Consider the following 23,407-nt stretch of genomic DNA (forward strand, 5'->3'; position numbering starts at 1 on the left):
TATTTAAATCTTAATTCAAGGAAACTTAAATAAAATATTCTATTTCAGGAAATTAAGTAAACTTTTTGTTATTTTAGAAAATATTTAGAATTTTCAAAATGAAATTAATAAAAAAATTTAACAAAAGTTATGAGGCACAATTCAATATAAATGTTTAATAAAGTAGTACAATCTGTGTTATACATACATACATATATAGCAATAATACATATATAGCGTAACACATGAGCAATTATTATAATATCTCATTGGCTTAAAATTTAAATGATTGGAATAGCGAAACTTCTGTTGGGTATGCACAGTTATAAACTTAAACAATTTCGTTTAACGATTAAATCATAAGCAAATTTTGATTAACCTCTTTATATCTAAAATTATACATAAATTTTAACTGTTAAAAATATTTTGCTGTGTGGAATCATTTTCGAAGTCTGTCCATGCATTATTAAGTTCCATAAAAATAAGTTTCGCAATTTCCTCATTATCTGTTCCATTGTGCTGCAAATATTAAGAAAATAAATTAATGAATCAAATTTAGATGTAAATCGGTTATACCTTATCGGGATGTACAGCTAAACAAGCACGCCTGTATGCTTTTTTAACATCTGCTGCAGTTATCAGGGTTGACATTTCACACTTATTCCACTTTGCATCCGTCCATAATACGGTGTGCATAGAGCAAAGAAGCGCACGTATGTTACTCTTTTTACCTTCGGTCTTAAAAAAAAAACAAAAAAATAAATAAAAACCTTTGTTAAAAGATTTCATGATCTTATATGCTAACCCATTCCATTATTCTAACTTTATCTGGATCCATGTCTTTGATTAAATCTTCTTTACGCATATCATTAATGGAGCGTGGTCCTTGATTTCCTTTACTTCCAAACTTATAACCCTGTTCACCCAAAATGTCTGCAAATATATCAGCATTTTTTGATTGTGTGTTCGCATTTTGAGATGATTTTGGTGCTTCGAAGTGTGCTCGATTATAGTCAGGACGTTGAGAATTTTGTGTATTAGTATTGGCACTTGGTTGTGGGGTTGATTGCGGCGATGGTCTATTGGAATTAGTTGGTCCATTTGGCGATTGCATATGGTTCGGTGACGAACTTGCGGATTGCTGTGCTTGTGGAATACGTAGTCCAGAATTATGTGTGGGACTTGAAAATTGTGTGGTAAATGGACTATTACCAATAGGTGTTGTACCATTCGATTTTCCACCAATTGCATTGGCATTAAAATTAATATTTAGTCCCGAAGCTAAGTTGGCCAAATCAGCAAACGGATCACTCATCTGTCAAAAATAAGGAAAAAACCGTATGCACAAAAAATTTCAAACAGTTTGCATACACATACTTGCTGAGGGGATGCGTCCTTACTATTTGTCTTTTTACTGAAACCAGGTACATTTGACGAATTTAATGGAGTTGGTAAAATAGGTGACGTATTCGAAAAATTATGACCAACTGTGCTTGTTGCTGATGTAGAGTGTTTAGGTACAAACGCGTTATAATTTATATTAATAGTAGGCGCTGAGGAATCCAAAGAACCGAATATATCGTCTAAACCTGCTGTTAATTTTGGTTGCGAATTGTCAGCTGAAATTATTTGAAAAATAGATTAGAAATTAATAATATTACAAAGAAAATATTTGATTATTGACTTACCTAAAATATCTGGAATAGGAGCTGAACCTATGCCGGAGGAATCATCATCCCCAAACGCACCCAACAAATCGAAGCTAGCATCAGACGTAGGTATAACAGTGGGTGGAGAATTGTGTGGTAACTGTGAGGTATTTGGTTGATTTAAATTTAGCAAATCGATTGGTGGTGATGGCTCTGGTATCGGTTGCGCTATTTCGTGGTGAATTTCTGTAACATCTGGTAAAATTAAAGGTGAGTTTGGTCGTGAATTCTTTTGTATTGAAACTGCTGATTTAATTGATGAAGACCTCGTTATTTCAGCAGGTCTGTTTGGAACCGGTTTAGTTACTATAAGAGAATTATTGTAAAAATGTAAAAAAATTTCATTTGTTCATTTTACCGAAATTATCAATCATTTCTTCAAATTCTAATTGTGAACTAAATAAATTATGTGGGTTCCTCATAGGTTTTGCAGGTAACCACGGAGGGTTTCTACTTGGTGGTTTCTCGTTGTCAGACACATTTAATGACAAAGACACTGTAAAATCCTGAGAAACTTGTTCAGTATCTGGCAAGTCATCCAAGTCATTTGTAGTGAAGTTTATGAGAGTCTCTTGTTCCGGTATAAAACCGGTATGTATTTGAAATTGACAAATCTTTAGACTTTGAGGTCGTACCATGCCTTTGAGTCCGTTCCTTGCATGGTAAAGTACCACTGTCAAGTCTCCACACACAGTTACATTAATAGGTAATGTTATTTTACCTGGACTAGTCAAGTATAGCCTGTAACCAACAGATTGTTATAAACATCTAACATCTAAGTCAATTATAAATAACCTCATTTTTTCATAGTCCTGTACTGTTGTAAGCAGCATACGATCATTACAATATACTTCTATAAAAAAACGACATCCATCCCGTGCTTTAGTCATGCGTGGCACTGGTTGACAGTCCAAAGATACCAAGTTCACAGTTTTATAATGTGGCAGTAATGGTGTAGGGCGTAAAATGTCACCAAAATAATATAGATAGCGAAACTCGGATGGTCTTAAGTTAATGGGATGACGCTTGACAGCGAATACTTGTATAGCATCCTCAGGTTCTTGAATTAAATCCGAGTACATAAGTAAAGCACAAACAATTGTCGCAGCTGCACAACCTCCTGAATCACTTGTTTGTATTATTACTATAGATTTGGAATCTGCGTTTAAAAAACCGTACATATCTTCAGCTACCGAAAATATGCCCTAATCATTAATAAAAAAATTAATAAAATATATAATATTCTTTTTTTTACAAATTATTGCTGAACAGACCTGTAAGTTAGGCGCATGAGATTGAAGACAAGCGAATATAGAACCAACTTCAACAGTGCGCACAGGTGGTGCTAGACGGGGGCAATTTCGAGAGCCAAAATTGTACACACTTACTTTTTGCGGCGGAAAACGATTTTCTATTGAAAGTCGAACATCATCAATATTGTTTGTTTTATAAGCTGATTCAAAGCCTTCTGAAGGACATGGCATTACTAACAAACGGGAGGTTATGTAACTAATATCTAAATCATTTCGAGCAATGGTCTGGTGCATTGTTTGCATAACTTTTGATGATGTGTCCTTTAGATTTTTAAGAAAACTACCTGCACCCCCTCGAAGTGATGAAAATATACTACCGTTTGTATTGCTAGTGATAGAAGAATTACTAGGAACTGGAGGATTTTGACACTGATTGTTTTGCGGCTGAGTTGTACGTGTATTTTGTGCTGGTATATCATCAGTATAAAACATGGACTGACTCTGTTGTGATCCTATAGGTTTTACCTGTGGTGTAACAATTGAGCCATTAATTTGCTCTACTGGTGATGTGTCAATTGGTTTGCCATGTAAATCTAAAGCACCTTTAAGTGACCAATTTCGAGTCTCACTTAACGCAGCCAAACGCTCTAGAATCGTTGAAATATTAAATCGTTGTGATGGATTTACAGTAAGACAACCTATACAGAATAAAGAAAACTTCATCAAAGCATAATTCTTAAAGTAATTATATAAAGTTTTGATAACTTTTGTATGTAGTAAAAATATGGTTGATCTACCTTTTATTATTTCATGAAAGCAATTATAACGAGAATCACTTGGTGTTATATAATTTCCATTTACAATACGTAGTTTGGCTGAATCCTCAAATGGATGCTTTTGAAAACATAAAACATAAAGTATGCAGCCTAGAGCCCATATATCTAATTTAGTCCCAATTTCATAATTTGACCAAGTATCGAGCATTTCAGGTGCGCGGTACATAGGCGTTGTGACGGAATTTAGCTGTCAAAATATATTGAGTAATTAGAGCAAAAGCTATGTATGCATACTTACTTGTTCTTCCAGAACACCCCTTTGTGTTGCACCCCATTCCAATGATGGCAAATATATTTCCCTTGTACAAGAACCAAAATCGCAAAGTTTTAATTGTTTATCATTGCCGATAAGAAAGTTTTCAATCTAAAATATTAAAAAAGTTTTAACGATTTCATTAATATTATTTTTATTAACTACTTTAATATCACGATGTATTATTGGAGGTGTTTGGCTATGCATGTGCGAAACAGCTCGAGCAGCTTGATAAAAAATTCGCAATACCAACGACGGATCCAAAGTTTGCTGTAAGCAATCAATGAGTGATCCTCCTTTACATAGTTCAGTGAGCAACAGATACTCGGCACGTTGCTGTGGTCCAGAAGTTTTGTCTATAAACATAGCATTCTCGAACGAAACAATGTTTGGATGGTTTGACAACTGTTGATGTGTGTTTATTTCGTTTATGATTGCATTGCAAGCTTGTTTATCTGCACCAAGAAGACGCTTTAGGGCGTACTCTCTGTTTGTTTGTATATCTTGTGCTACATATACAAACGCGTACCCGCCTGTAAATTGTAGATAAAATTTGTGATTTTTTAATATACAATAGGAAACTGATAACAGAGCCAGTAGAAATATTAAGTATGTGAATTACATATATGTATATAAGAACGGGGTTGATAACAAATATCTAAACGTTTCTGTGCATGTACACATTTCACTAGAATTATTTTAGCTTCGTGCAGTATTTTGTTATACTTTATATACTAATATGTACGTATATAATTTATTATGTTTAAATTGAGATTTTTAAGTAAAAGTCATAATTTCAATACATAAATTTTTGAAGTCTTCATTCGTAATCACCCATTGAAGCAGTTAACAGCTGTTTTGTACCCACTTAGTTTTTCTTTGTTTACATATACTTGGACACTTTACTTGCTCTATTGATTTTTCGTTTGCAATTTGTAAGAACACTATTTGCCAGGGGTATTAATTTTAAAAATAATTTAAATTAAGGGACTTTTTACTATTATTCACCTTCAGCTATCACGCTTTTTACACGTAATTTCTGCCCTGATATGTTAACAATTTGTCCACAAAATTCGTTAGTAGTATTTCCTCCGCCACTTGCAGTAGATTGTGGAGTTGGTGTGTTAAAATATCCCATCGCAGATTTAAAAAATTCACTCATTTTTTAACCCAGATACCACACTTTTTTAATAAACAAAAAAATATACAATATTATGATTGTTGCAATAACAAGAAGCTTTTCACTTTTTACATTCACCAGAATTGCAAAATCATACGTACGCAACAACGACGCTCACTGAAACGAATGCCACTGCGATGTTGACAGCTGATGTAAAAACGTCAAGAGAGAATAAGAATTACTCTTCTATTGAGGTTATGTATTGGACACAAAATCATTTTTTGTAAAGTGAAAATATTTGTTAAGCTTTACTCAGCGTCTACACTGACAAGTTTCGAATATTTGAATGTAAATACGTATTATTTACTGAAATTTGTCAGCAAACTTAGTAGACTTTTGGCGGGATTGTAGAAAATGAGTGATAAACTAAAAATTTTTTTGTTAGTGTTTTTGCAGTGCATTATTTGTAGACTATATTGGCAAAGGGAGCCATTTCTCTTTGCATACGCTACTTAAATATATTCATTTAAGCACTTTTGCAACGACAACAAATGGAGTGTTTCACGTTAATTTATTGCCTGTGTAACATGGTCCTAAGGGGGTATTTTATACTCTAATGGTATCAAGGTATCATTTAAATATATAAACTAATTTTTATATGTTTCCATAAATAATAATGTTTAAAACCACTAAACTTAAAATTGCCTTCTCTAAACTATTTCTAAGCGATATATATATATTTGTTTTAATGTTAAAACAAATAAACTAATTTAATAGCCTATTTACGCAGCAGAAGTAATTGTAATTTTATTTGTTTGACACTTTTAACTTAATACAGTTATAAGGCGATATTATGCTGCAAAATATTGCTGCAAAGTTCGACTCATGTCGAGCGAAACCATAAAAACAGAAATGAGCAACGAAATTGAGAAACATTTTGAAAGTGTTCTAAGAATAAGTTCTTAGCAAACCGAGCCGATCGAACAGATCTATAATCATTTCACAACTCCGCTATCTACAAGTCTTTTCAAATCGAGCGTATAGATGGTTTTTTATTAATTCTAGTACGAAGGTATTTCACCAGGCGTTATAAAATATTTCACCCAGCCCAATTTTCCATCGATCTGAGATACAAGCCTTCGCAACTCCTGGCCCACTCTACCATGAAAACCGGCTCATTTCATAATTTTGCGTGCGGTAACCACAGAAATATTTTTTGCAAAGCTTTCCTGTATATTATGTACAATTTCAAATGCCGTCAAACGTGGATTTTTCTTGAATGAATTTTGATAGGCGACCAAAACGGGGCTTTGAAGTGATAATTCCGGTAGTTTTCCAATTTCTGATCACGGTATGAACCAAACAATGCGATCTTCAAAACAAATGCTTAATTTCCTGGTTCAACTTCTCTTCCTCCCAAAATTTTATGATGATTTTTCTTTCAGCGACGCTTATTTCTTTCCGGTGAGACGCCATTGCCATTTTTAGTAAATTTTTTAAGCAGAATACAATTTTTTGCAGTTTTATGATTAATTACCACAAACACAGTAAGATGCAATCCAAAATATCACCAATTAACATTTAACTCGCCAACGAACTGCAGAAATACCAAGAGCTTGTAGACTTCTGATCGTTCGTTTTGCTACTCTTTACGATAAAAGTACCGTTATCTCGGCTGTTTTTTGAACAAATGACAATTCGCAAAAACATTGTGCATTGAATGTTATAAAAAAACAATAAAATATGTTTCCTATAAATTGATTTTTTTGGAAAATATTTTCAAACAAAGTTTTTTGTACTGCCTGCTTGTAGACTTATGACTCCGACTGTATGTACGAATTAAGGTTTCTTTGAAACGCCGGTTAGACGTTTTAGTTAAACAGAAGAAATGTTTAGACAGAAAAGCAAATGAATACGTAGAAAGTAGGCGCATTTGTTTTTTGTAAGGGCCATGTTATGCAAAGTGTCTCGGGCACGGCATGAGTACAATTGTTGTTTTTTTCAATGCAATTTTAAATTTGAGAATGAGAGAAAAAACAATATGGCCGTTCAAACTCCGGCATGAGAGCCGGCGTATTTGTGCCCCGGCACCAAAGAATACTTGTACAAGAACGGCAACTTAAATGTAAACAAAAAAACCAACCAATACCCTCTCAAAATAATTTACTACTACCAAATCAAGCACGTTGTTTTGTTGTTGCAATTCGACCCACCACGACTGAAAAGTTTTACCACCCCGAACGGAACGTTTCACCACCACGAACGGTCTTAATTTTTTTTATTACGAAAGAGCAATATGAAGAGCGCAAATTGGGCTTTGTTTAGTTATTTTGACAGCAGAAATGCGCCAAAAACTGAAAAACGTAGTAAAATCAAACTGACTTATAAAAAGTAGTGAATAAGTTTCTTTGAAAAAATAATTATATTTATTATAATTATTATTATAGCAAATTATTATATATTATTATTAATATTTGAAGATGGTGCGAAATTGCGTGATGGGATGTAAGTCATTTAAGGGAATGTATGAATTTCCTTCTTGTAAAAGTATTCTTTGCCCGGCACTACGGCAAAACAGTGTTGTTTAGTAATAAATTTCAAAATTTGCGCCTTTTAGGAGCAAACTACTACAATTCTAGTACGTTTTGGAGGAAAAAAGGGCAGTAAGCAGCACAGCATTTTTTTTATAAATAGCTAATAATATAATTATTACACTTTCCGATTTTAAAGAAACGCGTAAGTACTGTTAACAATTATTATAAGATAATATAATAATAAATTAACATTATTACAGTCTCTATGTGTTTTTTCATGCGAGTTATTTTTGGTGGCAAATTGAAAGTGAGCATATCTAAATTTCCTTTTAAATTTAGGCACAACCAAGAAGTAGTAAAAATACAGATTGGCAATACTGATGTGACACTCTGCATAACATGCATTTTCGGCATAGCCCGAAAGAGCGTAATTTGCCGTGCCCGAGACACTCTGCATAACATGGCCCTAAGAAAACTACTTAATATTGGACAGATTAAGTTGTCGAAAAGAAGAAATATATTGTTGCCATATATATATCAATACAATATTAAGCGTTTTTGGTGGCTTACAAATGTGGCAAAAAACAGCAAGTTGAAATATGTGCAAAACAACACTAGTTTCTCTACCTCTACTAGTATAGGTATACTGGCCAAATACATCAGCCAGTAAAGAAAAAGGTGATATCAACGCAATAAGCAAACTATTGTAAACCTTCATTGGAAATTCCAAAGATTATTGCAAACATATGTCATATATCATAAGTAAACAAAAATTCAAACAAAGTACAAAAATTTCATAAATTTGAAAATTGGGGAAAAAGTAAAATTTTAGTGTTTTATTTTGAAATATCCAACATTCTTACCGTTCGTTTTAATTCTGTATTAATTTTAATTTTCAATTTTATATTAATTATTTATTTTTATACAATATGTAATTTGACAAAACATAATACTTGACAGATTAGTTGACAGTGATGCCGATATATCGCTTAGTGTCTATAGTAAGCAACTTGCTGTGTTTTGCAACATTTTTAAAAGCTGCCGAAAGCACCTTTTGTTTCTTAATGCTTTATTGAAATAAGCCCTTTATTTGTTTAAGTGTTTATTGTGAATTCCTCAGGGTACATGTATATTTCTTTTTGTGTGCTCTGAGTAATAGAATTAAAAATAAAAGCACTGAGTCGGTAAAAGTTTTGCACAAACTAAATTTCAATTAAAATGTCCCACCAAACAGGCATTAAAGGTAAAATACAATTTTAATAAAAGACTAAACTCAAATAAATTATATGTTATATTCTTATTTTAGCAAATGAAAAGTTGAGTAAAATTTTTGGTAAAAGCAAAAATGGAAAAATTCGTGTTATAAAAGTTTCAATTGAAAATGGTAATTATTATCTCTTTATTTAATGTGAATATCGTAATCATTTAAAGCTTCACAGAGGAATTAACTTGTAGTGGTACGACGGAAGTCAAAAAAGACTGGGAGAGAGATTATGATAAGCTTATAACACCATTGTTGGATGAAAATGTTCCTTGCTATATTTTGTATCGTTTAGATACGAAAACGTCGATGGGACATGCATGGTTACTATTATCATGGGTGCCAGACGCAGCGAGCATAAGACAGAAGATGGTTTATGCATCAACAAAAGCGACATTAAAGACTGAATTTGGTTCAGCACACATCACAGAAGAAATTCACTGTACTTCCGCCGATGAGGCTACACTTGACGGTTACAATCGGCATAAAAAAGCGTTTGCAACCCCCGCTCCTTTAACTTCGCGTGAAGAAGAGCTAGCTGAACTTCGTAAAGCTGAAGTAAAAACTGATGTAAACACTGATACGCGCCATCAAACACTCGGTGGTATTTCTTGCCCTCTTAGCGACGCGACTATTGATGCAATTAAAGATCTAGTAAAAGGCTCCTATGATTATTTACAATTTCGAATTGATCTAGACGAAGAATGTATACATGTATCACATGCCGCTGTGGTTCCGCTATTAGAATTACCAAAACACATACCTGAAGATCATGCGCGTTATCATTTGTACATGTTTAAGCACACACACGAGGGTGACTATCAGGAGGCATTTGTGTTCATATATTCTATGCCTGGCTATTCATGTTCAGTACGCGAGCGAATGATGTATTCTAGTTGTAAAGCTCCATTTTTGGATCATTTAAATTCTTTAGGTGTTGATGTTGTAAAAAGGGTAAGTTCATCTCGTGATAATATGGAAACGTTGTTTCTATTATGGTAATTAATTTATAGTTGGAAATCGATAGCGGTACGGAGTTAACAGAAGACTTTTTACAAGATGAATTACATCCAAAGAAAATTCTACATCGACCAGCATTTGCCAAACCCAAAGGACCACCAAATCGTGGTGCAAAACGGTTAACCCGCCCTCAAGAAGAATCTTAAAGTAGCAGGATTACTTTCAGATTATTTTATTTGCTTTTATACTCGCATTTAAATGACTAAACTGTAAAGCATAGCAAACGGGAGTAATAATGTCACTCTTCGAAGTCGTTCATAGTGTTGTCTTATATTGGAATATAAATTTGTCCTTGTGAAAGGAATAAAAATAAAATTTTGTGTTACTCAACTAACAATTTTACAATATAAAAAACAAAAATTACATATATATTTTTTATTCATTTACAATAATAAACTTAAATTAAACTAATCAGATTTCTTCTAAAGTTGTTTTATGACCTTTTTTCTGTTCGTGATGCTTTATTATTTCTGCAGATCTTTCAGTTTTTTCCAATTGAATCTAGAAAATATTTACTGTAAGATATAAGATATTGTTATTAAGTCACCGTTGTACCTTTACTGCTTCTTTTATGTCATCATCACGATCAGTACGCCACTTGTATTGCCAATATCTGACTTCTTCCATAGAAGTTCCAGATGCCTTCATTATTAGTAGCGAGCTAGCTCCAGCAACACCACCCAAAATTCCACCAACAATACCTCCCACAGCCATACCCCGCAATCCCATGTTTACTTTATACAGAGCTCCAGTTAGACCTCCTGCTGCTAAGTACTCAAAGATGGAAGATTTATTGCGATACACAGATATACAAGTGACTATACCGCTTAAAAATCAAAAATTGTTAAAACATTAAGCACAAACACTCTTGGCGAAAATTACTTACAGGTATGAGGTTGTGAAAAGACCTAGACGCCATCCCCACTTCAAACCGCCTTTAGCAAAATTTATCGTAAACTGATCTTGCAATTTTCGCTATTACGTGAAAATATTAAATTAATATCAATAAGTTTATCCAATATTTCACATACTTTCGCGTCCAAATGAGACTCAAATGCTGTTGCCTCATTATTTTCCATAAAACGCATATAGCCTTCACGAGACTGAATCACACCACCATAAACAGCTCCAATTAGAAATCCTACAAAGCCGCCTTGGTATATTGAGTTTAACTCTGGTGATATGGTGTGAAACTCGCTTCTAAAATGTTCGTAAGAATGTATGTGAATTATTGAAACTTTTGTAAAATATTTATGTAATACTCCAATTGAAACATCGCCTTCAGCCTATCAACACCAGTTTCATTATCTGGCTTGCGTTTCTCAAATTTTTTGTAGGTTTTCGATTCCTTCGACACGTCATCTTCAGATGTCTCGCTAATGGGCAACAAACCAGCTAAAATTAATTTACTATAATGTGTTAACGGCTGCCGCATTGTTTTGGTTTTTAACGTCAAGGTTTGGTTAAAGCACATCAGCTGTTCGATATCGAAGAATGCAGAGGTGCACGTCTTTGCGAATTTATCGATAAACTTCCCACGAACGTACTTTTCTGCTATTAATAATTATTTAAGTTGAAAAATTTTTTCAGCTATCAGACAAACCACAATAAAACGCTTTTATTTAAAAATTTTAGAAGCAGATATTTCGTTCTTTATTTTAGAACATCTTCAGTGCTTAATTTTTAATAAAAAGCTTAACTTAAGGTTTATAATAATTAATTATAATTAATTATTAGTTATTATTATTATCGCCAAATAATAATTTTGTAAAGATAAAATTTAACAAGTATTCTAATAAATATATTTAAAAAAATGTTCGCATTTCCTTCTTTATTTGTATAATTTAGTTTGGTCGATTTGAAGACTTAAAACTTCAGAGATTTATTTTAGACCCTTCTCCGACGTACTTTGCTACTTAGATTTTAAAAAATTATTACCTATATGCGAATTGCATTTCATTTGAACTGCACATTGATCCATCGTATACTAGTTTATGTAGTATATTTCTATTTTCCTGACTCCTTAAAAACAAATGCCCACTCATCCGTAATTATTAAATTTTAATTAATATTAAATATATTTATTTAAGGATAAAAATTGGTAATCGATCCCAATGACGAAATTTTACGTTCTAAACACTAAGTGTTGAACGGATCTGCTATTTGTGGGCAAATTTGAACACACTTAAATAATTCCATGTATGATACAAATATTACAATAGCATTTTTATGAATATCGTTTATATTAAAAACAGCCCAGAACTAAGCTACTGCGGCTACAAGAAAAACCGCGTGTATATCCTGGAGTCAATTGTCCAATTCGACAACTAAGTGTCGTTTATCACCCGGTAAAGAGAATACGTAAACAAATCCACGCGGACTACAACAACAAAGCTATCATTTTCACTTTTTATATAAATAAATTATAATTTAATAAATTTTCATTACAATCTAGTTAACAGTTAAGTGTTTTATAAGACACAAACATTGATTTTTGTATTATATCAAATTGCTTATTTTATTTAATTGATACAAATGATTTATAAACAAAAAAAAACGAGTTTTTAAACTGCTTACACTACCATCAAACGTGGAGAAATGTTCATAGACATAAGTTCCTGGAAAAGAAGTTTTGCTGCATACGGCAAACGTACTTGAGATATTTGTGTCTTATTCTTGCATCCCTTACATTCAAAAGTGTTGTTTCGCAAATTCGCAATAGCAATCAGTCCGCAGAAGTTGCACACATGAATTCTATATGGATCTGAGACTTCGAATAGTCGTTCACGTAAAAACTGTGCCGCTCCGTGTGAAATTTGACAATCACGTTCCATTTCACCGAAACGCAAACCTCCATCACGTGCCCTACCTTCCATAGGTTGTCGTACCAAAATCTGAACTGGACCACGCGCACGAGAGTGGATTTTATCGTCGACCATATGTTTAAGGCGCTGATAATATGTTGGTCCCAGAAATACCTAATACAAAAGATTATTTTTTACAAATATATTCGATATTACACTGCACATACTTGAGCATTAATTTTACGTCCAGTGTGTCCATTGTACATGACTTCATTTCCACGCAAATGATAGCCATATTCTTGTAAAAATGTGGAAATTTTTTGTACGTTAACTGCATCATTAAATGGAGTGGCATCACCGATTTCTCCTTTATTTGATCCAAGCTTTCCTGTGTAAAGAAAATGTAATATAAGTTTTAACATACTTCAGATTATATATATTCACCTTGCAAACATTCGATTAAATGTCCAATTGTCATACGAGATGGGATAGCGTGAGGGTTAATAATAATATCAGGTGCTAGGCCTTCGCATGTAAACGGCATATCTTCTTGCCGATATTGTATACCGCACGTACCTTTTTGGCCATGGCGAGAAGCAAATTTATCTCCAATTTGTGGTATACGTACAGAGCGAACACGTATTTTACAAAATTTATATCCTTCACTGTTGAGTGTTAACATTACTTGATCCACAATACCAGTTTCAGAATTACGAAGAAATGTCGAAGCGTCTCGCTTTGTATAACGTTTTGTTGTTCCATCCAACTAAAAGTTAAAAATATTTACCATTATTAAAGCTTAAAAAATAAATTATTGAATATTTACCTCATCATCATTTTCTGGAAGCGTCATTGTTTTACCAATAACTACATCATCACCTGAAACACGTATGCCAGGCGCAATAATGCCATCATCATCCAACTTGTCGTAGTGAGCGTTACGCATTCCTTGACATGTTTGTCTGTTAGGTTTTTCGAAATTTTCTTCCTGATCACCACAACGTTTATTTTCAGAGTCCTTATAAGATCTATAAAATACAGAACGGAAAAATCCACGTTCTACTGCGGAAGCATTTAAAATAACAGAATCTTCTTGGTTGTAACCTGTATAACATAAAATTGCTACAATAGAATTTATACCAGCCGGTAGTTCTCTGAAACGCAAGTATTCCATTGAACGCGTTGTAACTAGAGGCTTCATTGGATAGTAAAGTACATGGGCTAAAGTGTCCATACGAACATGAAAGTTAGTTATATAAACTCCCATAGCTTGTTTACCCATAGCGCTTTGATAAGTGTTACGAGGACTTTGATTGTGATCCGGGAATGGAATAATTGAGGCACAAACACCCAATATCATAGCGGGGTGAATTTCACAATGCGTATATGTAGTACAGTAAGCGTAGTCTTTATCTTGTTTTAAGTCATATGGAGACATTGCTATCATTACAGTTTCTTCTTCTAAGGTATCGATATATTCAACAACACCTGAAGCAACTAATACCTGCCAACTGTAGTTATTGTAGTCACGTTCTTTCAACATTTCTACGTGAGTTTTCTTTAACAACAATGAACCATTTTCAACAATTAGAAGTGGACGACAAATACGTCCTGCATCAGTATATATTCGAATTTCACGATCACGTATATCACGTATCATGGACACTTCTGACACAATAATATCCATCTGTCGTCTTAATTTACGAAGAGTGGCCATTAATTGTTCAGGATCACGATGAATACCAACCCAGCAACCATTAACGAAAATCTTAGTGGCGTCAGCTATAGCGGATGGAGCTATTTCTTCTAAATTTTCCATGGACCATTCTTCCAAGAACTCAAGAATCGGAGATGGTTGTGAACCAACAGATATGTAGGCCATAAGTGCTAAATTTTTTACTAGACCGACAGCTGCACCTTCTGGTGTTTCTGCAGGACACAACATACCCCAAAGCGTATTATGTAATTGACGGGGTTTTGCCAGTTTACCATCACGACCAATTGGTGAGTTAACGCGACGTAAATGTGACAAAGTAGAGGCGAACGTAAGACGATTCAACACCTACGAGAAAACTATATTAAAATATCATAAGGAATATATATTAGATCTAAATACCTGAGATACACCAGCTCGGGCTTGATGAGCTTTCTTTTGGTCTCCCCAATTGCCCGTAGCTAATGAATAACGTAACCCATCTGTAATTATATTTGTCTTAATGGATAATTCTAAATTAAAGTCTTTTCCGCGATCAATAAATTTCTGCGTGTACATGCGAACTTCTTTCATTAGATTTTTAAATAGACCACGAAAGAGAAAAGCAAGCAGTGGTCCCGCCAAATCAAGACGTTTATTTCCTATAGAAAAATGGAATATATGTAATCATAAAAGTCTAAAATGCTATAATAGATTTTACCGTAATGATCGCGATCATCTAATTCTCGCCGCCCCAATGAAGCCAATAATAAGCGATGTACCATATAGCCTAAGAAATAAGCTTTCTTTGTTTCGCAGAAATCTGATACTCCGACATGTGGTAACATTTCCTTCTGTAAAATTTCTTTTGCGTATTTTATACGTTTTTCCTTTGTAACACCAGGCCGTGCACCACGGGCACCAATAAAGTTAAGAGCAACATTTTGTTCTTGAACCACAAAAGCTTCGTCTAAAGACGGTTTTACCATTTCCATCATTTCTGGATCGTCAAAATCATAAATTATATGTTCAAGAATATCACGATCTGCCACAAAGCCCAAAGCACGGAACACAATCATAATTGGTATTTCTTGTTTGATGTAAGGAAGTACAGCAATAATACGTTGACCTATAGCAGATTTTTTTATATTCTGTGAACCACGTGCCATCATGTTTACCCACAATGTGGATGTGGGTCTGGAACTATGTTCTAAACATGACCGAATCTCAGATTTGTATGCAAACTTGCCATCCTTCATACTAAAAACATATACTGTATTAGTGGCCATTTTTTCTTGCGCAATAAGAACTTTCTCTGAACCATTTATTATAAAATAACCGCCTGGATCTAATGGGCATTCATTCAACTCGGTTAAATCACGATCAGTCAGTTGAGATAAAAGGCAATAAGTGGAACGTAACATAATTGGAATTTTGCCAATAAATGTTTTTTGATGTTGTGTTATAACTGGCTCTTGTCCTTCAACTAATTTTGTTTTCGTGATATCAACATAAAGTGGTGCTGAATAAGTCAAGTTTCTTAAGCGTGCTTCATTTGGCATCATAGGACTAGGTGAGCCATCTTTTTCCCAATGCGTTGGTTTTGAGAGATAAATTTGCTCAAATTTTATTAAAAACCGTGGCTGAAAAAAGGGAAAATGTATATCATACATTCTTTTAAATGAAGCTATCATTCTCTTACCGGCGTTTCTATTTCACCTGAAGTGTGTTGGGCCTCTGCCTGTAGCTCTATTGCTTGAGAGTCCTCGACAATACGCTGCACAGACATTTGTATGAACTCATCGAAGCTGTCCAACTGCTGACGCACCAAACCTTTTTCATCGAAATATGCGTTTATAACAATCCAACATGCTTCCTGCCACAATTCATGTGAAATTTCTTCCGCATTTTCATCCTCGTATATTTCTGTGGAAACATGTTACACATAGCAGAACATTAAAAAGTATGACTAAATGTCAGGAATTGTGAAAATGCAGAGTAAACGCCATCTTTTTACATTCGGTTTTGTGCACATATCCATTTAAAAAATTTCTTACCTTCCTCGTTGTCATACATGTTTCTATTAAATAGTGTAAAACTCTAATTATTGTTACTAATTAGATATACAATTTATATATTAAATTCAACTGCATTACATTAATTTATTACGGAATATATCGCTAACTTGCCGCTTGCTTGTATGATTACAACGAAAGCTGCGATGAAGTAAGTGATGTAAATGTTGGTAATTTGCACAATGATTATTCGTTATTCTAAACGGGTACAATGAAAAAAAGTAGTATGTATGTTTATCAAACAAATTTGCTGTTTAACCCAACCTTGTATTTTACCACAAACAATTTTTTGTTTACAATATTCAATAAATATTATGCAAATGCTTATTGTGTTTATATTCAATGGACTTTAAACTTAACAACCAGATATTCAAATTTGTGTTTCATTCACCAAAAATTTTATAAGTAGTACGACTCCTTTATTATTATAAGATATGATAACAGATTATATATATTATAATGAGTTATCTTATGGTACATTCACAATGCCTCATTTAGGTACTTAATCATTTATATTAATAAGTGAACTTTCACATTGTAATGAGCTCATTTATGTAGCTGTTAGAACTTTTATAAACTTTACTTAATAATACATTACACAAAAATATTTTATATATAAGTGATATATTAAATCATTTACATACATTTTATACATAAATAAATTACAAATTCAATTGACAAAAACAGAGATTTTATTAAATACTTACTTCCTCAGTGCCTTTGTTTACAGTTAAGGTTTTACATATATATAATATATATAACTTATATATAAATATATAACTTATATTTCAAATTTTGGTAATTTCCCTTGTGGGAAATTATTTATATACGAAATTTTTTTAAATGTTGCCCTCAATGAGCTGATTTATTGATAATGTATTCATTTGTATGAAAGATTTTTGTATGGTAAATCATCTTCATTAGTGGTTATAATGAGCAAAACCGTTTAAATGAGACAGTGTGAGTGTGCTATTAGCGAACAAACAGATTTACAATCGAAAATAAAATTGTGATAATTACCACTATAATTGTTCAGAATGATAATGACAATAATATTTAATCCTAATATATCAATAGTAGACAGAAATTTGAGAAAAATAATAAAATGTATGTTTATTCTTTTAACATATACGTCGTACACGACTGCATACAATTGTCAGCATGTTTGACATTTGTAATGCTTCATACATTGGCAACTCAACTTGAGCATGCTACAATATTTTAATGCAACCCTGTCCGAGTTTGTTTTGTTTGAGTTTAAGCGCGAATAGAGGAGTTCGTGATTTGTTTTAGATATTTGCTAAAATTACTGCTTTATTACATAGATAAAAATATCATACAATATATATATCAAAATGTCATTCGAACCACGTTCTTTAGTAAATGGTAACATACTGCGCCAGTATACTGGTAAAAATGTGAGCATCATGTTGCAAGTTGAGAAAGAAGATGGTCGGATGCTCATTGCAAAATCAACTGATAACCTGAATGTCCGAGTAGCTATGCCTCAGCCCCAAGGTGTGCGAAACGGTGACTGGGTTGAAGTAATTGGCGTTCCAACAGGAGCCGATTCCATAAATGCAAAAGAGGTAACTACATTGAAAAAATATTTAGCGACATAAAGGCGCTCAAATTATTTCACAATGCTTCATAATTTGGGTATCCGAAAATGCAAATAGAAACAAATTACAAGTCCTTGTTAAATCGTCAAATTGTCGTTAATTTAGAAATTGTTGTGGATGTTAAATTTCAAAAATCCTATTTCGATTTCGGTAAAGCAACGAAGCGTGAATGGTGGGCAAGTTTGATGAAGATGTTCTTGACTTGAACTTGTATGAAAGTATAAGTGTAAATGATTTTTAATTTAGAATTATTCAGTTGTGAAAAATCAAATTTAACTCGTGCCTTTTTCTATATGCTTTATTATTTCATATACTTAACGAATTTTATTCAAATAATTACAATTTTGCTTGTCGTCATATCAATCTATTATAGTATAATCTTTATTTCGTTTCTTGAAGGTTATAACGTTCCCCGGACAATTTTCTCTTGAATCAGAAGACTATAACATGATGGTGCGTTTTTTAAATAACGCTAAAGACGTATTTCGTCAGGGATGACAAGTTTTAAAGTTTTCTTTATATTAAATAAAAATATATTATATTTTATTTTAATAAATTATATTAATTAATAAACTAAAAAAGAATGCAGCTGTGAAATGAAAAGCAATTAGTTTTTAAAATTGTAAACATATATGCATATAAAATTTAAACACTATTGAACGCTTTAAACTTAAGTAATGTGGACACACTAAACCTTCTACTTACATATCTAAATTTATTTTGCTCACATTATAATTGTTTATAATTGTCATTTGTTATATGAACGTAATAGCTAAATCTGGCCAGGGCAGGTGTTACCAATCTGTTAAGAAAAAGTTTGAGTAATAGTTCTTCTTTTACCTTTTTTGGCAGATTGATTGCATTATAGTTGTCATCTTTGTTTGTAGCTGTGCTATCAACGAAACTTAAGCAGTTTGATCTGTTGAGCCATTTGTAAACAAGTTTTAATACCTAAATCTTTATAAGATTTTGATATCTTTTGATGCCATATATATTAGTTACAGACTTATTAAAACAATGCGTTCAGATCTTTGGTCAGAAACAATTCCATTTACAAAGAATTGGGGTTTCGCCAGCAACGGAATGCGTAAAGAATAAAGCTAGGATACTATTTTAAAAATTTGATGAACATAAAATCATTGGATTTATTAAAGATGTAAACATAATGTTCAAAAAGAAGGTAGATACAAAAGCTCATTATATAAAGCTTAAAAGAATGATAGTATAAAGTAATACTACAGTGGTACTCGTGAAATAACCATATAGAGAACTAAGTATAAATGCTGGATGACTCTTACTTCATAAACGGACTTACACAGAAAATCAGTGCGTAGCAAAAAGTTACTGAAATAATATCTCAAATTATTTTGCAATCAGTTTCAATGCCTCATGTGGAATGCCGGTATTAATGGAACATTGATGCTTGTAGGAAATAAGTACATTGATTTATAACTTCTGCAAAAGTTTTAATCAATATACTTGCATTTGAACTCTTTCAACAAATTGTTACAACCGTTAAACCAGCTGCATAATGTAGTGCCATGTTTGGAGGATCACAGCACATTATCTTGAATCGCATTCAGGGCTTTAGGTTGCATATATGCATTGGTATTCTGATTTTGCTAGAAGATTTTAGAATGAGGACATATATAAAATGAGAAGGTTTACAACACAATAGTGCCATAGAGAATACACTGCAATAATTTCTTTTCTACTCTGTCTGGACTATAGTTGCAGATTTATTGCTTTGTCGTCGCTGAGATGAAAATCAGAGTCAAGTCTAGGCTCAACAACACGATGGGTTTGCACAGTGCTTTTTGCTGTAATTGATTTATAACTTGACGTCATTGAGGGTAATAATTGTGTTACGTTTTTTAAAACCATGACGAGGCGACACAATTAGGAGGGAACATTTGCTTTAAAATTACTGCTTTCACGAGCGGCCCACTCCATGCCCACTAAACGAGTTTGACGACCTATAGCTTTGGACAGTTACTTAAAATTTAGATTATTTTATGGTACTTTCAAGCTTTTTGATATTTCCATTTGCCGTGCCGTGTACTTCTTCAATGCATTTTTACGATTGATATGTTCGCGTCGTCGATTTCGCCAAGTAACAAACATTTTGATAAACCTAATATACCTTTTATTCATCATAGTTTAAAGGGCATGAAATATTTGACAAACTCTTAATTTTTTTATATTAACACTTATTAAATATTCATTGTTTTTATATAATTTGTATAAGACTTTCCCTGAGATTTGGAGGTATTCAAAACCGTATTAATATGCAGAAATAATGTAAATGTCAAATAAATTATTGTTTAAATTACTAAATAATGCAAAAGTAGTAGATTAATAGGGAATTGTAGCATTTTGCTTTTTGCACTTTTACGTACATGGCGTTATAATATCTAGGTTTAACGTTTTAATGAAATTCATTGCTCTTTTTGAGAATACTACGTATAATAAAGATTGTGTAAAAGTATATACAATAGAGAATATAATCGTTAGTTGTCACTGAATTAGTTGACACTGAGCGCACGCATAGTCCCTTTAATCTATATCTATCGCTGTAGCTCAGTACTGCTAAGGAAGCATTTTAATTTTCAAACCAACCATTAGTCAGTTGAAGCGGTTCAAATGTAAGTTTCTTTAGAAAGGTGGGGTATCGGAAGGAAACGCATGTGTTGACTACGCAATATACGAGATTGGACTGATCTTAGAAATATTAAACCATTCAGCAAGTTACATGAAATAGAGAAGATTACCCCAACATTGGCTGTAATGTTATATATAATTTATTGGTATTTAGTTCTGTTTAAAAAATGTACAAATAGGGAAGAAGTAGAAGCATACTGAAAATTAACTATATTCTCTATATATAAAGATAAATGAACAATTTGTAGCTTCATTGTAATTCAGGACATTCGTTAAAACATCATTGGGTTCAATCAATTTCGTTACTAAATATTTTATTTTTTATCTAAACTCTGTCAACTTCTTTAGCGATGACGTGGTTATTGTGCAAATTCAATTCACTACACAACTTGAAATTTCTGAATTGAGTTCAAAATTTCTCATGGATTTTATGAGGGATGACAATTCGACAAGACTAACACAGGCAGAGCGCACTTTTGTGCTATTGGGGTTTTGGTTTCGTTGAATTCAAACTCAGTTTATCGATTGCAGTGCAATTAGTTTCACTCCATGGTCATAACGCGCTGGAAAACTTGGATAATTGGCACTTAGTTGCTGCATTGATGACTTATTTACCAGTTTCTCCCGCGAATTGAATAGCACAGGAAAACTTTTGAACCAATCAATCAATCGAATTCTCATAATAATTGAATTGGAAGTTCGTCAAATGTGAAAATAACACGCCCGTTGTTTTGTTAAATTGTGCAGTTTTAAGCACAATCGATTAAGGTAAAATAAGAATAAATTGAGAGTTAATGTATATTTACGAATTTATTTAAAATTTGATAAAAATAACTTAAAATTTTAGAATATAGCTTACGCTTATAACTAAAGTGAAGATTTTTCGTCCTTCATCAGATCGCTATTGTGGTAAACACTTATCGCGTAGAACTCCGGCAAGCGGTACCACTTAACTCTCTGATGGCTGAACTGTCCGTTTGCTAACGCTTTTACGTAGAATATGTCCTTCATGCTTAGCTCCTTCGCTGCACCTGTTCTAAAGATTTCGTCTTCATTAAGCCGCTTTTTGGGTTTATGACTTTTGCGTTTTAATAACTGCACGTAAATGATATCGTTGTCCTTTTCCATTTTTCTTGCTTGTAACTGCAGTTGGCGTGGTTTAGGATAGAGCAATACAGGCTGTATTGGCAATATTTCATTGGGTTCCGGTGGATAAGTGCCTAAATTAGTGGAACTAGTGTCCGGGGAAATAGGCATGCTTGTCGTCAATAAATAATTTGGTAGTGTAAGGGAAAATATTACAAGTAAAAGAGTGTTTTGCTAAAAATAAAAATAAATATATAAAAATAAAAATACAATTTGTACAAATTAAAAATTATATATTATATATATTAATATTAGTAAGTATTATGAATATGTATTTATATATAGACTAAACACAATATTTTAAAATCATAAAGTCATGATATATAAGTCGCCTAACCGTCTAAATTCGAATTCGAATTTTAATTTTGTCCGAAAAAATATGTAAAAAATACTGCGTTTACATCCCTGCTATCAGAAGTTCTTTTCCCCTCCTATCACTATATACTACTACACTATATATCGCAAGTAAATTTCATGTCTATGTATTTTACCAACAACAATATTCTGTTCACGCAGCGAGCAGTTGACCGAACAAGTGACAACAAGAGTTATCATTGAGAGAAATTTATAGTATATAACCATATATATATATGTTGTAACTTTCGGTCACGATTATTTTAGAAAATTTGAAAGAAATTTCTTCTAAAACACGCGCGCGCGACAACTATAGGATTCGTTGCTACTTATTGAGATGAAATGGGAATCACAGATGGGAATCTGCAAAACCGATAAAGTCAGCCGACAAACTGTGGAAGAAACGTTTCAAGATGGATTAGTTTGCAATGTTAAGAACTAATATTTTTTGAATAATATTAGAGGTATTGCCATTCAGAAATCCGGAAAAAGAAATATTTCTCTAATTCATATACCAAATACACTTCAGGTTTGCAACTTCAACAACTTTTCTTATATGAAAATAATATATAAATACCACAGGTATTGTTGCGCTCAACATTTTGCAGTTTCCGTTTCCGCACGTTAGACTAAAGACACTTCAAATTGGTTTCACTCGATTTTCATTAAATAATTTACTTTAATTATTTAAATTCACGTCTTCAAATTTTTAACGGAATACGAAAAATACGTTAGCACGAAAGGCTTTAACGAAAGCCAACTGAAGACTGTTGGAGTTGCAGTCTGGAATTTTTTGATTTAAACAATTTTTGAAGAAAAGTTAACAAAAACGAAAAGAGACGCTGAAAAAACGTAAATAAACGTAAGCAAATTTAAGCTTGAATTAATGAAAATATAAAAGTGAAATTGACGGCATTGCCGGCTCGGAACTAAGCTAAGCTTAAAGCATTCAGACTAAACGACCTGATTTGGAATTTAAATGTTTATGGAATATATTTTGTACCATTCGAATAAAATGTAGCATGCAATATAAATAGTTTTCCAGTTAGAAAAGAATAATACGTTTTTCGCACGGCAAATCTAAAAT

General features: G+C 32.8%; 6 protein-coding genes across 6 annotated transcripts; 2 read left to right on the top strand and 4 right to left on the bottom strand.

Moving 5' to 3' along the window:
- Positions 1-206: 206 nt before the first annotated feature.
- On the bottom strand, positions 207-5,347 carry LOC119678355 (cyclin-G-associated kinase). The gene is made up of 13 exons (XM_038090140.1): positions 5,312-5,347; positions 5,039-5,212; positions 4,196-4,563; positions 4,016-4,141; positions 3,739-3,964; positions 2,963-3,639; positions 2,484-2,893; positions 2,047-2,429; positions 1,668-1,994; positions 1,357-1,598; positions 785-1,294; positions 556-717; positions 207-498 (listed from the first exon to the last, which is right to left on the bottom strand). Exons 2-13 carry the CDS (start codon positions 5,190-5,192, stop codon positions 388-390), a joined length of 3,696 nt encoding a protein of 1,231 aa, XP_037946068.1. The 5' UTR covers positions 5,193-5,212; positions 5,312-5,347; the 3' UTR covers positions 207-387.
- A 3,243-nt stretch (positions 5,348-8,590) lies between these two features.
- On the top strand, positions 8,591-10,330 carry LOC119680828 (twinfilin). The gene is made up of 4 exons (XM_038093824.1): positions 8,591-8,927; positions 8,991-9,068; positions 9,124-9,899; positions 9,959-10,330. Exons 1-4 carry the CDS (start codon positions 8,903-8,905, stop codon positions 10,109-10,111), a joined length of 1,032 nt encoding a protein of 343 aa, XP_037949752.1. The 5' UTR covers positions 8,591-8,902; the 3' UTR covers positions 10,112-10,330.
- Positions 10,326-11,441, bottom strand: LOC119680829 (RPII140-upstream gene protein). The gene is made up of 5 exons (XM_038093825.1): positions 11,228-11,441; positions 10,997-11,165; positions 10,852-10,940; positions 10,521-10,791; positions 10,326-10,466 (listed from the first exon to the last, which is right to left on the bottom strand). The coding sequence occupies exons 1-5, from the start codon at positions 11,437-11,439 to the stop codon at positions 10,377-10,379; spliced, it is 831 nt and encodes a 276-aa protein (XP_037949753.1). The 5' UTR covers positions 11,440-11,441; the 3' UTR covers positions 10,326-10,376.
- Positions 11,442-12,476: 1,035 nt separating this feature from the next.
- LOC119677364 (DNA-directed RNA polymerase II subunit RPB2) lies at positions 12,477-16,688 on the bottom strand. Its single transcript, XM_038088672.1, has 8 exons — positions 16,520-16,688; positions 16,165-16,388; positions 15,184-16,105; positions 14,886-15,124; positions 13,596-14,831; positions 13,214-13,535; positions 12,997-13,157; positions 12,477-12,943 (listed from the first exon to the last, which is right to left on the bottom strand). The coding sequence occupies exons 1-8, from the start codon at positions 16,536-16,538 to the stop codon at positions 12,539-12,541; spliced, it is 3,528 nt and encodes a 1,175-aa protein (XP_037944600.1). The 5' UTR covers positions 16,539-16,688; the 3' UTR covers positions 12,477-12,538.
- A 1,092-nt stretch (positions 16,689-17,780) lies between these two features.
- Positions 17,781-18,751, top strand: LOC119681942. Its single transcript, XM_038095254.1, has 2 exons — positions 17,781-18,126; positions 18,559-18,751. Exons 1-2 carry the CDS (start codon positions 17,893-17,895, stop codon positions 18,655-18,657), a joined length of 333 nt encoding a protein of 110 aa, XP_037951182.1. The 5' UTR covers positions 17,781-17,892; the 3' UTR covers positions 18,658-18,751.
- Positions 18,752-21,684: 2,933 nt separating this feature from the next.
- LOC119686331 lies at positions 21,685-23,011 on the bottom strand. Its single transcript, XM_038100891.1, has 2 exons — positions 22,898-23,011; positions 21,685-22,140 (listed from the first exon to the last, which is right to left on the bottom strand). Exons 1-2 carry the CDS (start codon positions 22,919-22,921, stop codon positions 21,688-21,690), a joined length of 477 nt encoding a protein of 158 aa, XP_037956819.1. The 5' UTR covers positions 22,922-23,011; the 3' UTR covers positions 21,685-21,687.
- Positions 23,012-23,407: the final 396 nt, after the last annotated feature.

This window comes from Teleopsis dalmanni, chromosome 2 (genome assembly GCF_002237135.1).
Source record: "Teleopsis dalmanni isolate 2A chromosome 2, ASM223713v2, whole genome shotgun sequence".
NCBI lineage: Eukaryota > Metazoa > Arthropoda > Insecta > Diptera > Diopsidae > Teleopsis > Teleopsis dalmanni.